At 54.2% G+C, this 13,880-nt stretch overlaps 2 protein-coding genes and 1 pseudogene across 2 annotated transcripts, besides 4 other annotated features; 2 read left to right on the forward strand and 1 right to left on the reverse strand.

Moving 5' to 3' along the window:
* Nucleotides 1–13,880: part of a sequence feature (areas not merged during assembly with more than two copies in the genome that could not be assigned to a particular haplotype) that runs on past the window's edge.
* Tc00.1047053507071.360 (mucin TcMUCII, putative) lies at nucleotides 295–969 on the reverse strand (the record flags this gene model as incomplete). Its single annotated transcript, XM_816060.1, has 1 exon — nucleotides 295–969. One exon carries the CDS (start codon nucleotides 967–969, stop codon nucleotides 295–297), a length of 675 nt encoding a protein of 224 aa, XP_821153.1.
* Nucleotides 467–510: a microsatellite.
* Nucleotides 1,457–2,562: a mobile genetic element.
* Nucleotides 6,084–7,088, forward strand: Tc00.1047053507071.380 (annotated as a pseudogene).
* On the forward strand, nucleotides 8,271–11,126 carry Tc00.1047053507071.390 (trans-sialidase, putative; the record flags this gene model as incomplete). Its single annotated transcript, XM_816061.1, has 1 exon — nucleotides 8,271–11,126. One exon carries the CDS (start codon nucleotides 8,271–8,273, stop codon nucleotides 11,124–11,126), a length of 2,856 nt encoding a protein of 951 aa, XP_821154.1.
* Nucleotides 13,369–13,880: a mobile genetic element.

Here is a 13,880-nt window from a genome sequence, read left to right on the forward strand (position 1 = left end):
TAAAAACACAAAAAACAAACAGCTGCACCAAATGGATCCTGTGTGCATGCACCCACACACGGACGTGCGTCCATGCAAACAGTTGTATGCGTGCAGTGCATATGAGTGTGTCTGGGATACGTTCAACGTGACGGATACAGGGAGCAGCACAACGCGGTAAAGACAGCAGGGCAGCGGAAGCAAGTGAAGCAAAACACAATCAATACTTTCTATTATTATATACATCGGACCACAATAGACGTAAACGAATTCCCGTGGCTGAGTGCTGGACGCACAGCCCGCACACACACCTCTTCAGCCCAGAGTGGCGTACGCCAGCGCGGATGCGGCGAGCAGCAGCGGGGCACACACCCACGCAGAGCTACTGAGGCTGCCGTCGATTGCGCGAAGACGTGACGGTGCGTGGGAAGTCGTCGTGGTTGGCGCCTCTGCATTCATGGCCGTATCACTTGGTGCCTCTGGCGCAGTGGTGGTGGTCGTTGTTGTAGTTGTGGTTGTTGTGGTTGTCGTGTTTGGTGCCTGTTCCTTAACCTCTTTACCGGCTAGCGCCACTTCTTTATTATGCTCCCGATTATTTACATCTGACTTATCGGAATCACCTGTTGATCCCGGCGAAATGATATTTTCTTCTAATACCCCTGGCTGACCAGACGCACTTCTTCCATCTTGCAAAGTGGGTACCCTACTTGATCCTTCTTCTTCTGCACCTGTCGGAGATGGAGTTGGTGACGCAGAGACGGTCTTCGATGGTCTCTCTGACGAATCGGCCTCCTTATCTGAAGTCTGTCCATTAAGTTCCGTGCCTTTTGCTCGTGTATTGTCGGAATCGTTTGAAACCACTGAATCCTGGAGCGTTGGATTTTCTCCAGCTTTATCAGGTTTATCTCCACTCCCTGCCGCGCACACGGACGGGCAGCAGCACAGAGCGAGCACCAACAGGGCGCACAGCAGACGGCACGTCATCATCATCGTGAGTGTGGTCGTTCAGTGGTGTGGAGCTGATCTGCACAGTGAGGGACATGGAGAGCAACAGGGGAGACGAGAGGTGCGGCAGACACACACACAGAGGGCACACCACATGAGGAGAGGGCAGCAGCCAGGCACGCACCGTACGCCGCACACCACAGCCCTGCCGCAACACCAACACACAGATGGAAGAGGGAGAAGCAAACAGGAGTGACACACAAGGCTCCACCGCATGCACATACGGCGAGAGCGGTCCGTCGTGTCTGCATCCCTCACGGAGGGTACGCACACACACAAGAGAAGGTGCAGCGCCCACAGCAACACAAAAGCAATGTAACAATGAAAACAGAGAGATCCCCGCACACCACGTGAATTGCTGGTCCACAGGAAGTGCAGCCAATATTCATCACAAAACGAATTATTATCTTGTTTTTGTTGTATGCTGTTGCAATAACGAGTGGGTAGCGCAAGGGCCGTCCGTACAAAAGTGGCGAGCATTCCGTCCGAAACGTGCCGTCGTGCGGGCTGGGGCACTCCCAAACACTCGCATTCCCAATTCCCAACGACGGGGGCATTTCTGCAGTGGATAAAGCGAATTCTCTCGTGGTCCATCTCGAGTACCCGCGGTTGTGCTTCCTGCGTGCATTGCCTGCTGGCATGCTTGGCACTTTCTGTGGCGACCTGTGCGCGAGGCGCCTGTTAAGAAGACGCTGGCGCCATTGTGGCATCCGCATCCGAGGCCTTCTCAAACTATCGGAAGGGCAGGTCGAGCACGTCGGGCATGTGCCCTCATATTGTGGACGGACGAGCGCACTCTGCTGCAGGTTGGGCAGGAGAACGTCAATCCGCCGCTCGCTGGTCGGCGAGGATTTGCGGTGCTCACGTCGGGAAGAGATTCTGGCGGAGGCAGCGGCGGGCCGGTCACTTCAGTAAGAAAGGGACGGCACCACCGACACAGAGGGTTATTTGTGATACGGAGGGCACGCGCATGCATGTCAAAGAGTGGGCAGGAATCGCATCTTGCCTTTGCGCAGAGCCGCCACTCGGGGCACGATGTCCGGATCGAAACCAGGAATAGAGTCCTGCCACACCGACAGGTGCCTGTCACGCGGTGTACGCGCCCTTCCTTTTCTTCGGGGCATCCCTCCGGTACGGTCACCCGACTGCAGTAAAAAAGTCCATGTGCCAGATTGGGCTGTCCTCCTGCGGGAGGGATCGTGCAATCATGGCCTCGTCGTCAGCAGCCTCATTGCGCGGGATACCGCAGTGCGACGGAGAAAACATGAATTCTACATAGCGACCTCGCTGTATCAAGGAGAGCAGCATAATCCAAATCTCTTCAGTAACGTAGTCTCGCGCGGCCAGTGGAACGACGCGGAGTGCCTCAATTCTCGACGGGGAGTCCGTTGCCACCAGGATTCGTGTGGGCGATTGGGATGTTTCCAGACGAGGAGGTATGAGATGTCTAATGCCATCTTCAGTGGCAAGGCACTCTGCTCTATATGAGCGTGCGAGCCTGCCAGCTGCTGCACGATGTACCTCCACAGGGAGATCAGTTGTCGTGGTGGAGCCATAAAATAGTGCAGCGGATCCAGATGCGAGCTCAGCGAGAGACAACAAGCCGCGCGTCCAGCGGCCTGCGTCATACGGCCCCGGAGAGGCGCAGGCCGCTTCAAGGGCCGATCGTCTGACACCGTTCAGGGCGTCATTGGCATGCCGTGGCTAGAAGACGCTCACCTCGTTGCAGCTCACAGTGTCGCGTACGAAAATCCGGTGCTCAGCATGAGGGGCGCGGATGTGTTCCGGGAGATCTCCATGTGACCGCAGAAGCGTCGCAATTCATTAACAACAGCATCTCTCGGAAGCAGGATCGATGTCGCCGCCTTTCACGCATGGACGGCGGCATGGCCTCCAATCAGATTGCGCGACGCATGTCCTCAATATATCGGAGAAGTGTGAGGCGTTCGTGTTGTGTGGGTGCGCGGAACCCAATGTTCCTCTGCAGCGGTGCTGGATTGGCTGCCAGGTGGACAGAAGTATCCTTCTTTGCTGCGCGTGGGCCGAGCGATGCTGTGCAGCTGTCGCGGTGCCGCACTTCCAGGCTGTGGAGGTGAATGGGGGCCGGACACGGTGCGATTGCCTCGTCGCTGTGGCGCAACGCACTGTGGAAGCACCCAACCAGAAAGGACTGCATGGTGTGCTGGAACGCCCCAGCTCTTGCGCTCAGCCGCAGCTGATGGCGGCGTGGCAGGGTCTACTGTGGTTTTTGTGTGAGGAATTTTGCTGTTTTTTAAATTTTGTTGCTTACGGACGGTGCGTGGGCATTTCCTGATTTGGTAGGAGCATTGCGTTTCTGAAGAAGTCGTTGCAGGTGTTCAGCGTCGTTGTGAATAACAGATGTGCGTCTACTTCCGTGAAGGCGACAACAATGTCCTTGGATTACAACATAAGGCACTGCAGCTTAATCTGGTGTTTCACAGCAATTTTAATGGACAGGGTATTTGATTTGCAGTTATTGGGTCCTTTGTGGGGAAGGTGGGAGGCTGAGGGCATGAGGACTGAATTCATTTGAGTGGCTGCGTTCCGTTGACTTGCGGCCAGTTGCGGCACTCTTTGGGGTTTGGCAGCTGTCTCTTTTGTTTACTTCCCACTGCTGCACGCGGATAACACTGATCCGAGGAACATTTGTCTGACCGCGTGTGAGCTGCTGCCGTGCGTGGTGCATGGACTATGTGATTGTGTGGGGAGGTGCATTGGAGTGACGACTACTTCTGTTTGGCGTGCCGCGGTGTGTTGGAATGATGTTCGGAAATCATGTGAAGGGTGCTGTTTGTGATTTGTGTGTCTTCTCTGGTGGAGCCGACATGTGTGCGGGGATTGTGGCGTTGCTGGCTGACAGTTCCACGTCACTTTTCAGCATTCCTGGATGTGCTGAGGAATGACGGCTGGCGACCAGCGTGTTGGTGCTGCTGGTGGGAATAAGTGCATCGGGAATAGGCCACTTTCTCTTTCCCGTGCTGGAGCCGATGAAATGGCACGAGGGCACCGGCTGCAGGCTGCCTGCCAGCACGTGTGAGCAGCGGATCCATGCACACACCGACGCTCATCGCAAGAGATTGTGCGATCACGGTGGCATTTTGTGGCGTGCTTTTATGGACGTCAGCCCGTCGAAGAATGCGTGAAGCAAACGGCTGACTGCACACGAGGAAAATAAGTGCGTGCACTGTGCCGTGTTTCATCGTCGATGGCAGAGCGACAGGAGGCCCGTGCTGGCAACTGAGATCTTTGCGTCGCGAGGGATGTCGGTGTTGATTTTGGATCGTCGAGGGTGAAATGATTTTGCTGCTGCCCGTGTGTGTGGCCACTCCGGCAGAGGGCGGACACAAAATGGAGGGATGCAGGCGCTGCGTGTGTGTGTGCAGGTGCCATGCAACAACGTCACAGCAAACATGCTGCGACTCGGTGACCCTCATATCGCTGTGGTCCTCACGAACAGCCGAGGCACGGCCCACACCGATGCACTTAGTGGACGGAGTGAGGCATCTTTTGAGGCGCTGCAGGGAACAGGATGTGTTGACGCAGCCACGACGTGCATGGAGTGTCACGATGGCACAGTCAGCTGTGGCTGGTGGAATATTTGCTTCTCGGAGGCAGCAGAGAGAGAGGGAGAGAGCTGCTCCTGCTGCTGGCGTCGTTGCTGCCTTTTGTGACCTCCCATGCCGATTATTGTCTGTCCGCTGATCATGGATGGCATACCTCCACTAGTGACGTCGTCTGCAGGCATTTCAGAGCAGCAGTGAAACACACATCACGTCGCATGCTTTGGCTGTGGATGTGGTGTTGTGAATGCAGCCGGCATCATTTTGCCCGACTCCTTTCCACTGCTTTGCGACAAATAGATGCGTCGCCGCCCGAGTCATTCACTGCAGCTCCGTGTGTTGTACTGCCAGCACAATACTCTCCTGTTCTGACGCCTGGCTGACAGTAAAACACCACAGCGTTGGAACACACAAGGATGTGGACTGCCGCTCACGGTGTTGGGCACCGCTGTTTGGATGCGGCGGCCACACGAGCGGATGTATTGTGGCACAATCAAATGCGTGAAATGCGCGGAACCACAGCGGCTGCAGTAATATCAGCGGTGTGGCACCACGGAATATGTGAGGGGGTGATGCATGATGAATCACCGCGGGCGGCATGCGAGGGAAGTGCACCGCGACGGAGCGTCATCCCGCCCTCAGCCTGCAGGGGAATGTACGCCCACAAAATATATGGCCGAGACACCACCAAACACACATGCCCTTCCATGCACCAATAAATAGGAGCGAAGGTGCGTTCTGGTGCGTGGGAGTCCACTCACATATTCCCATTTCCACCGCAATAAACGGCGAGGAATCAGGTGCCACAGCAACGAAGGAGGAAAACAAACATCTATTGCAACGCTTTACCAGCGAAAGGCAGGAACAACACAAACCGAATTATTGGCTGCACCAACACAAGAAACATTCACCAGAGGAAAGAATAAATAATTGTGCACCCTGCGGGAACCCCAACACACGATGCAGGCATGAGGGTTTGCCCTATGCAAAACAAAACAAAATACATGAAGACATCTGCCAACATTCAAACCGAAACACAAATAAATAGTTTTCTGCACTCTTCCATTCCTTGCCCTGAATATGAACGAGGGCCAAAGGTAACTGAGTTGCTTTTTTGATGAATATTGGCTGCACTTCCCGTGGACCAACAATCCACGTGGTGTGCGGGGATCTCTCTGTTTTCATTGTTACATTGCTTTTGTGTTGCTGTGTGTGCTGCACCTCCTCTTGTGTGTGTGCGTACCCTCCGTGAGGGATGCAGACACGACGGACCGCTCTCGCCGTATGTGCATGCGGTGGAGCCTTGTGTGCCGCTCCTGTTTGCTTCTCCCTCCTCCATCTGTGTGTTGGTGTTGCGGCAGGGCTGTGTGTGCGGCGTACGGTGCATGCCTGGCTGCTGCCCTCTCCTCATGTGGTGTGCCCTCTGTGTGTGTCTGCCGCACCTCTCGTCTCCCCTGTTGCTCTCCATGTCCCTCGCTGTGCAGATCAGCTCCACACCACCGAACGACCACACTCACGATGATGACGTGCCGTCTGCTGTGCGCCCTGTTGGTGCTTGCCCTGTGCTGCTGCCCGTCCGTATGTGTGATGGCGAGTGAGAGTAAATCTCATCAAGATGCGGATTTATCTGACATTCGGCCACAATTACAAGCTATCGCCGATAAGGGACAGGGTTCAGGTGCAGGCGCTGGTGCGTTGCAGACGGAAAATGCGCTGTCCTGTGCGGAACAGGATTCAAAAGAAAAGCCATGTCAGCTAAATGGATTATCTAATACGGCTAATGCGGGACAGGATGGAAACAGAGTTGTTACGGAAATAAAGCCAAATACGACGAACACGACTACGACAATGGCAATACCACCACAACCAACATTACCACAAGCCGTAGCAGTAGCTCCAGCAGCATCAGAAGAAAGAAGCCTAGCGCCACAAGAACTGCCTGGTGTACTACCACTACCACCAAAATCAACACTACCATCACCTGAGCCGTCACCTGCGATGACCGTTTCAGCAAAATAAACAATCCCAACAGCATCAACAGGCTCACAGAATACAACAGAAACAACAAGCATGACGCCATCGTCACTCGCTAAAACGGCGCCTGAAGCACCCAAAAAAACTTCAGGGAATTTTGCGCCAAACCAACACAGAGAAGACACAGAAACACCAGATTCCATGAATAATGCAAATACAGGCAGTTCGGCGGAAACAACAGCAACATCATCCAACTCTACAAGTGGCAGTGATGATGGCCGGAGTAGGGCGGATGAGAACGACGCCCAACGGCCTCACAGCAAAGAACCACAAGACAGGCCCGAAGACAGTAACACACACGATGCTCCTAAAGCAAATGAAACTGCAGCACAAACACCACAAACAGACACCGTCGCCCAAACAAATATTACATCTAATTCTGGCGACAGTGACGGCAGCACCGCGGTCTCCCACTCCACCTCCCCTCTTTTGCTTCTTGTTGTTGTTGCGTGTGCTGCTGCTGCTGCGGTGGTGGCCGCGTTAGAGTGAGGGAGAGAGAGCCATGCACCGCCCGCACACACACTCGTCCTTCTCTCTCTGTGTGTGTGTGTCCCCTTGCATGGACTCTCGCTCTCACCTCACCCCACGAAGCACACACATAATGTGCCCATTTTATATATGCATGCACACCCATGCAGGCCCGTTGGTGCTCTCTTTTGCACCACACGCACCGCTGCCGTCCTGCCTGGCTGCATGGGCGGAGCACCGTAACTGTTTCTGTTTTGTTTCCATTGCATTGAGTGGGCGACCTCTCTCTCTCTCCCTCTGTGTGTGTTTTGCTTTACGGGAGCAATGAGAGTGTGTGTCCGCTGGTTGTCCCGCGCTTCGGCTTTTTTTTTGTTTTCCTTTTTGATTTTGTGGTTGAGTGCACCCATTCCGCGGCTGCGTGTGTGTGTGTGTGATGATATGAGTAATTTGCGTGTGTGCTATCTGCCTCTCTCTGCCGTTGCTTTCTTCTGACTCTCTTGTGGCGCACAGCTGCTCTGCATGTATAGGCGATGCCAAACACAGACACACAAATGCACATGCCATTTTTCACACGATTTGGCTGCGGCGTCTCTTGCGGGGATGGAGGGTGTGAGCTCGCCGTGCGTCCCCTGGACTTGCTGCGGTTGTGGTGTTGGCGTGCAGCAGTTGACTAACGTGGTGTGGCATTGAGGGTGCCTGGGAAAGGTGAGTATGGATTCTTGCCCGGCAGCTGCACGTGCCGACGTGTTCCTCCCGCTGTTCATACAGCGACGGAGGATTCTCCGGCTGTGCGGGGCGATGTGTGATGGATGGTGCGGGGAAAGACAACAGTAAAACGACTGGCGGCAGTGTATGTGGGCGTTGCTCAGCGTGTGTGCTGACGCGTGGCGGAAGGGCAAGATACCCGCTTTGGCTTTTACTGCTGGTGGCAGTCGCTGTGTGTTCCCGGTGCACTGTTCTTCCTTCTCGTTCCGTGTGTCTGTGTGCGTGAGTTGTTGTTGTTGGGAGTGACTGCGGTGGGGATGATGGTGCCACTCGCTGTGGATGGGTGGCGGTGTTCACTGTTTTACTCCTTTTTCCTCTTCTCTCTCTTTCTCTCACACAAACAGGGAGGAAGCAAGGCTAAACGCTAAACGCTACTGTGAAATTGGAAGGCACTGAAAGGACCAACAGCACACACACCGCCCACACACACATATTTATATGCTCTCACGTGTTGCTGCAGTGAAGGCACCCCGCACACACAACCGTCGCCGCGTGACCGGATCCGGCGGGAGGAGGAGGGGAGGAGGAGAGAGTGAGCCGCAGAGGCCCAACATGTCTCGGCGTGTGTTTAATTCCGCGCTGCATCTCCTTCTCCTTGTCGTGATGATGTGCTGTAACGCTGTTGGGGATCATCAAGCTGATGCACCGACGCAAGGCCCAGGATCTTCACCGGAAAATCATTTTGTTTGGAGAAATAAGAAAGAAGAAGAAAAAGTGGGTTCGCTCCGTTTTCCCAGTCTTCTTGAGGTGGATGGTAAAGTGTTTGCCGTTGCCGAGGCGCAGTGCACGGGAAAAAATGGTGCTGGTGAAGGCAGTTTTACTGGGATTGCCTCGGGGCTGCTGACGTTGGATAAGAGGCAAACAAACGAGGAGTTGGATGCGAGTAAAGTGAATATACACGTACTGGAGGAATGTCCATCCGATAAAGAGGAATGCGCCTCCCAACCAGAGGGCCATGCTGTTTCCCAAAGCGAAACGAAAGTAATTGTGAACCGACCGACAACAGTCGTGAAGGAAAATGAAATTTACATGCTTGTTGGGAAATACAGCCAGGCAGCTGTTGTTGGTGCTCCGAAGAATGATGCCGAGGACTGCGGACTTTTGCTGGTGAAAGGAAAGGTTGGTGGTGAGAGCAGTGACAGTATTATTTGGGGAGATACTGCTGGCGTCCCATGCATTTCTACTGTTGAAAAAGAAAAATTAGGTTCGACACGACTGATTGGCGGCGGTGGATCGGGTATTAAGATGCATGATGATACGCTTGTGTTCCCAGTGGAAGGCATGAAGAAGGAGAGTGGAAAGACCGTTTCGTTGCTCATATACACCTTGAAGGATACTAAGAGTTGGGTACTGTCGAATGAGGTTCCTGACGGTGGCTGCAGTGATCCCTCCGTCGTGGAGTGGAAGGACAAAAAACTCATCATGATGACTGCGTGTGATGATGGCCGCCGCAGGGTGTACGAGTCCGCTGACAAGGGGGAGTCGTGGACGGAGGCACTCGGGACACTCTCGCGCGTGTGGGGCAAGAAAAAGGGCGAAGGTGGCGTTAGAAGCGGGTTCATCACAGCGACGATTGGCGGTGTTAATGATAAAAAAGTGATGCTCGTTACTCTGCCGGTGTATCCCGAGGAGGAAAGTAAAAAAGAAAACGGAAAGGGAAAACTCCATCTTTGGCTGACGGACAATACGCACATTGTTGATATTGGGCCGGTATCCGATGATGAGGACGTTGCCGCCAGCTCCCTGTTGTACAGAAGTGCTGGAAGTGGAGATAAGAAGGAGAAGTTGATTGCACTGTACGAGAAGAAGAAGGGCGCTGAGGGCAAACCATCACCCGGTATGGTCTCTGTGCCTCTGACTGCGGAACTGCAGCGTGTGAAGGATGTGCTGGCGACGTGGAAGAAAGTGGACGAAATTGTCTCCGAGCTGTGCCCTTCTAAAAGTGCTGAGGAGGATGCCTCTACTGGCAATGCCTGCAGCCCTACTGTTAGGATCACGGATGGGCTGGTTGGCTTTTTGTCCGGCAACTTCTCTAATGACACATGGAGAGACGAGTACCTCGGGGTGAACGCCACAGTGAAGGGGAATGATGATGGGGGTAATAGGGCAACATTGCATGAAGGCAGTGTGAAGTTCACGGGAGCGTGGGCGGAGTGGCCCGTTGGCAATCAAGAGGAGAATCAGCTGTACCACTTTGCGAACTACAACTTCACTCTTGTGGCGACGGTGTCCATCGACGGTGTGCCGAAGAGCGGCAGCCACATTCCTTTGATGGGTGTGAAGATGAATGACAGCGGGAAGACTGTACTCCTGGGACTGTCATACAACGGAGGAGGTAAGTGTATATTAGTGTGCAGGGGCGGAACGAACACTGAGGGTCAAAGCGTCACTTTGGCGACGGAGGCAACACACCACGTGGTGATTTTGCTACGGAACGGCACCCAGGGCTCCGCGTACGTCGATGGTAAAAGTGTGAGTGGGGATGTGCCGTGTGCATTGGAGAATAAGGATTCAAAAGCGGTATCCCACTTCTACATTGGAGGGGGCGAACGCAGTGGAGGCAGCGCAGGGAGCGAAGAAGACGTGTCTGTGACTGTGACGAACGTCCTGCTGTACAACCGCCCGTTGAATGACAGTGAGATTACTGCGCTTAACACAAAACTTTCTATTCCAAAGGCAGAAGGTACAAAAACAGTGATGGGTACTCCACCAGAGGCAAGTAAACAAGCTACGCTGGAAACCAAAACTCCGTCTAGTCTTGGCGGGCAACAGCAGACTGAACAGGATCCGTTGAGGACAAGTGAAAATGAGGGGAGTGGCGTTTTATCCACGTCAGCGGTGTCCAGTGCCACGACTTCTCCAGCAGCCAAAGAGTCCGAAGACCCGTCAGTGTCGGGAACATTTCCCGAAGGACATTCGAATGTGGATGTTGATTCTTCGTCCGAGGGAGGCCAAACGGTGGATGCCGAAGCTGGAGACACGGTGCAGGGAGATGGAACGCAACAACCGTCAGTGGGCACTCCTGCCACAGCAGATACAAATGCCCCTACCGCTGAAACCATGGCGCCAGATGGAACCGCCGTGACACCTGAGGCGGGAGGACACACTGGTGAGAATGGGGAAACGGCGGGAGGAAAAGATGGGCAGAAAAGGGAGGGCGAAGTAAAGGCTGCGGCACTCAGCAGCAGTCTCGGAAATTTGTCGCAGGGGAATAACAGCGATGCCGGCACTGTGCGTGGGAGCGGACTGCTGTTGCTTCTTTTGTTGGGACTGTGGGTGTTTGCGGCTCTGTGAGGATTGACTGGCTGCCGCGTGGGACAATTTCGACCTCCCTGCACCGACACACACACTCCTGCCAATGGATTACTCTCCGTATGGGAAAGATTTTTTGTGCGTTGTTTACTTTCTTTTAATACATTAATTATTTTCATTTTTTGCTTTTGGGGGCAATCACTATGGACGTTTTTTTCTTTTCTACTCTTCCCTCTTTAATTGTTTGTTGCTGCACTCTTCCTGCGAGGGGTGCCGTGTGTTTCCGCCCAACTGCTCCACTCGCACACCCACCGACACGCTCATGACGACGGCCCTGTGCGCCTCGCCTGCTGCACGCATGAGGAGGGGCCGCGACGAACGGCGCGCTGAGGGAGCCGTGACGTGTGGGCGTGCGGCGAGGGCCTGTGGGGCGGAGCACACATTTCTTCCCTCTTGTTTTGCTTTCCTTGCGGCCAGGGCGGGCAGACACCCGCAGCGCCACACACACAGCCACACCCTGCCGCCGTGTTTTTCTTTAAGGATTTGTTTTGCTTTGCGTGTTTATTTCATGCGGTGGCGCACCCTTCGGTGTCGGCCTCGTGAGCATTTCTCTCCCCTCCGATGATTTCCTTTTTCTTTTGCTGCGCTCACTCTCCCGATGGAGAGACGCGACTGCCGTCATTTCTGCGTGCTTCTCTCAGTCCCCACACACACGAGTGACTGTGCTCTGCGGGCCGCACTCGCACGCCGATGAGAGGGCTGAGGGGAGCAGCAACACGCAGATGACCCATGAAATATAAACGATGTGCGGGCACACGGAGGGTCGGACGGTCGAAGCACACGCAACCATCTTTTTAATTTTCTTTTGCGGGCAAAATACATACAGACAGTTTGGTGTGGCCACACGGCAGCCAGGCGATCTTTTTCTTATTTTAAATTTGTGTGGAGCAGTAATGGACGATTTCTTTTCATTTATAATTATTTTGTGTGATGGGGTTTACATAAGACGAAGGGGGACGTTTTTTTTGTTTTCAATAAATATTGTGTGAATTGCCGCTGCTTGGGCTGCAGTGCAGTGATGAGTTTGAGCGGTCTTCTTCTTCTTGTTGTTTCCGTTATGCGTCTCCGCTGTACATTTTTTTGCGTCCCTCCGCATACTCTGCTCCCTCTTTTCCACGTCTTTGCTTTGTGTTGCTGCAGGCACACACAACCACACACACACAAGATGCACATTGCAGTGGATTTGAATGCACCCTTTTTTAGTGCATGCTGGCAGTTGCGTGTGGCGGCTGTTGTCTTCTTCCGTGGCCATGAGGAGGAGGGGGGGAGGGAGCGCACCCCGAGACTATTTTCCTGCGCGTGTGATGCACCGCGTGTGACTGCGCTGAGTTGGGCTCCGTGTCCCATTGATGGCGGGATGGCAGGAAATTTTTTTGTCGCTTCATGGATGGATGAGGGTTCGCTTGCTCCGTGTGCGCCGTGTGGTGGCCGCGGGTTTTGCCATTTCCCTGGGGCTGCGGGAATGAGCTGGGGGAGATGGTGGTGGATGTCTTCTCCTCCTGCATAGTGGGTGGCTGCTGGCGTTGTGTGCCTTCCTTGCGTGGATGCCGTCTCGTGGTGTGTGGACTGTGCGGCTGGAGCTGCTGCCCTCTCCTCATGTTGTCTGCGCTCTCTCGCTGTATCCGCTGTGCTCCGTCCCTCTCCCTCTCGTTCCATTCTTTTCCTTTCCGTCTCACCGATCAGCTGACTGACTCCAGCGACTCCACTACGGGCGATGATGACTGCGATGGTGACGGTGCGGCGCCGTGTTGGTCCTTGCGCTCTTGTGCTGCGGCTGCTCGTCCGTGTGCGTGACGGCGACGGGAGACGATAATAACGATAACAGCCGTCCTCCCAGCCCTGAGCTAGGGAAACCGGATCCTACAAAAACATGCCTGGTGCATTACAGCCATATGGTGGGGAGACCGGTGTGCCACAGACAGAGAGTGGGAGAGACAGCGAGGAGGGTTTGAGAAGTCCAGGACCTTCTTTCCAAAGGAAGCAGGCACGGCCATCACTGGACAGACACGAGTTCCGCCAGAGTCACTGAGTTCGGCTAGCGATAATCCAGAGCCACCAGGTTTGGCAACTCAGTCTCCACACACACACAAGGTGCGACCGGTATGTCAGATGCACAAAATAAAAGGCGCAGTAAAATACACAAGGCGATGAGGATCATAAGGCACCAACATTAAATCAGAAGATCCAAATGCCAAATAGTACTACCAATAAGACCACAACAACGCTCTGGGTCAGCCGTCCGCCTCAACGTGGTGCCAGCGTGCAGTACTCTTTGCTAGGGATGAAGCTAAGCGCCTGCTGCCCATCCGCTGCGCGCGGAGAGGTGACAGACGGCGCACAAACGGGTCGGAAGGGCACCAGATGGAGCCATTTACATGGTTGTCTGCTGAGCGGTATTTATATCCGCTTCTGAATTCCATCAGCGCTTATCAGCGCTATACATACCGTTTGCGTGCCGTATTTGACGCGCAACGACAAAAGCTACTGCTACGCGGAGACGTTGAGCAGCACCCAGGCCCCATAGCAGTACTCCAGATGAACGTTTCTTGCCTCGCGCCGTCAAAACTCGCAACATTAATGGCGCAAGGAGCAGACGTAATAGCCATCCAGAGGACTTGGAAGTCGTCGGAGCAAATCGTCAGCATGCACACTGGAGATTATTTGCTCCATGCACAGTCGCACATCGGCAAGGGAGGCGGTGCGGCGGTGCTGGTGCGGAAAACTCTCCGCTTCAAG

The sequence above is a fragment of the Trypanosoma cruzi genome, genomic scaffold (assembly GCF_000209065.1).
Source record: "Trypanosoma cruzi strain CL Brener 1047053516815 genomic scaffold, whole genome shotgun sequence".
NCBI classification, from domain to species: domain Eukaryota; phylum Euglenozoa; class Kinetoplastea; order Trypanosomatida; family Trypanosomatidae; genus Trypanosoma; species Trypanosoma cruzi.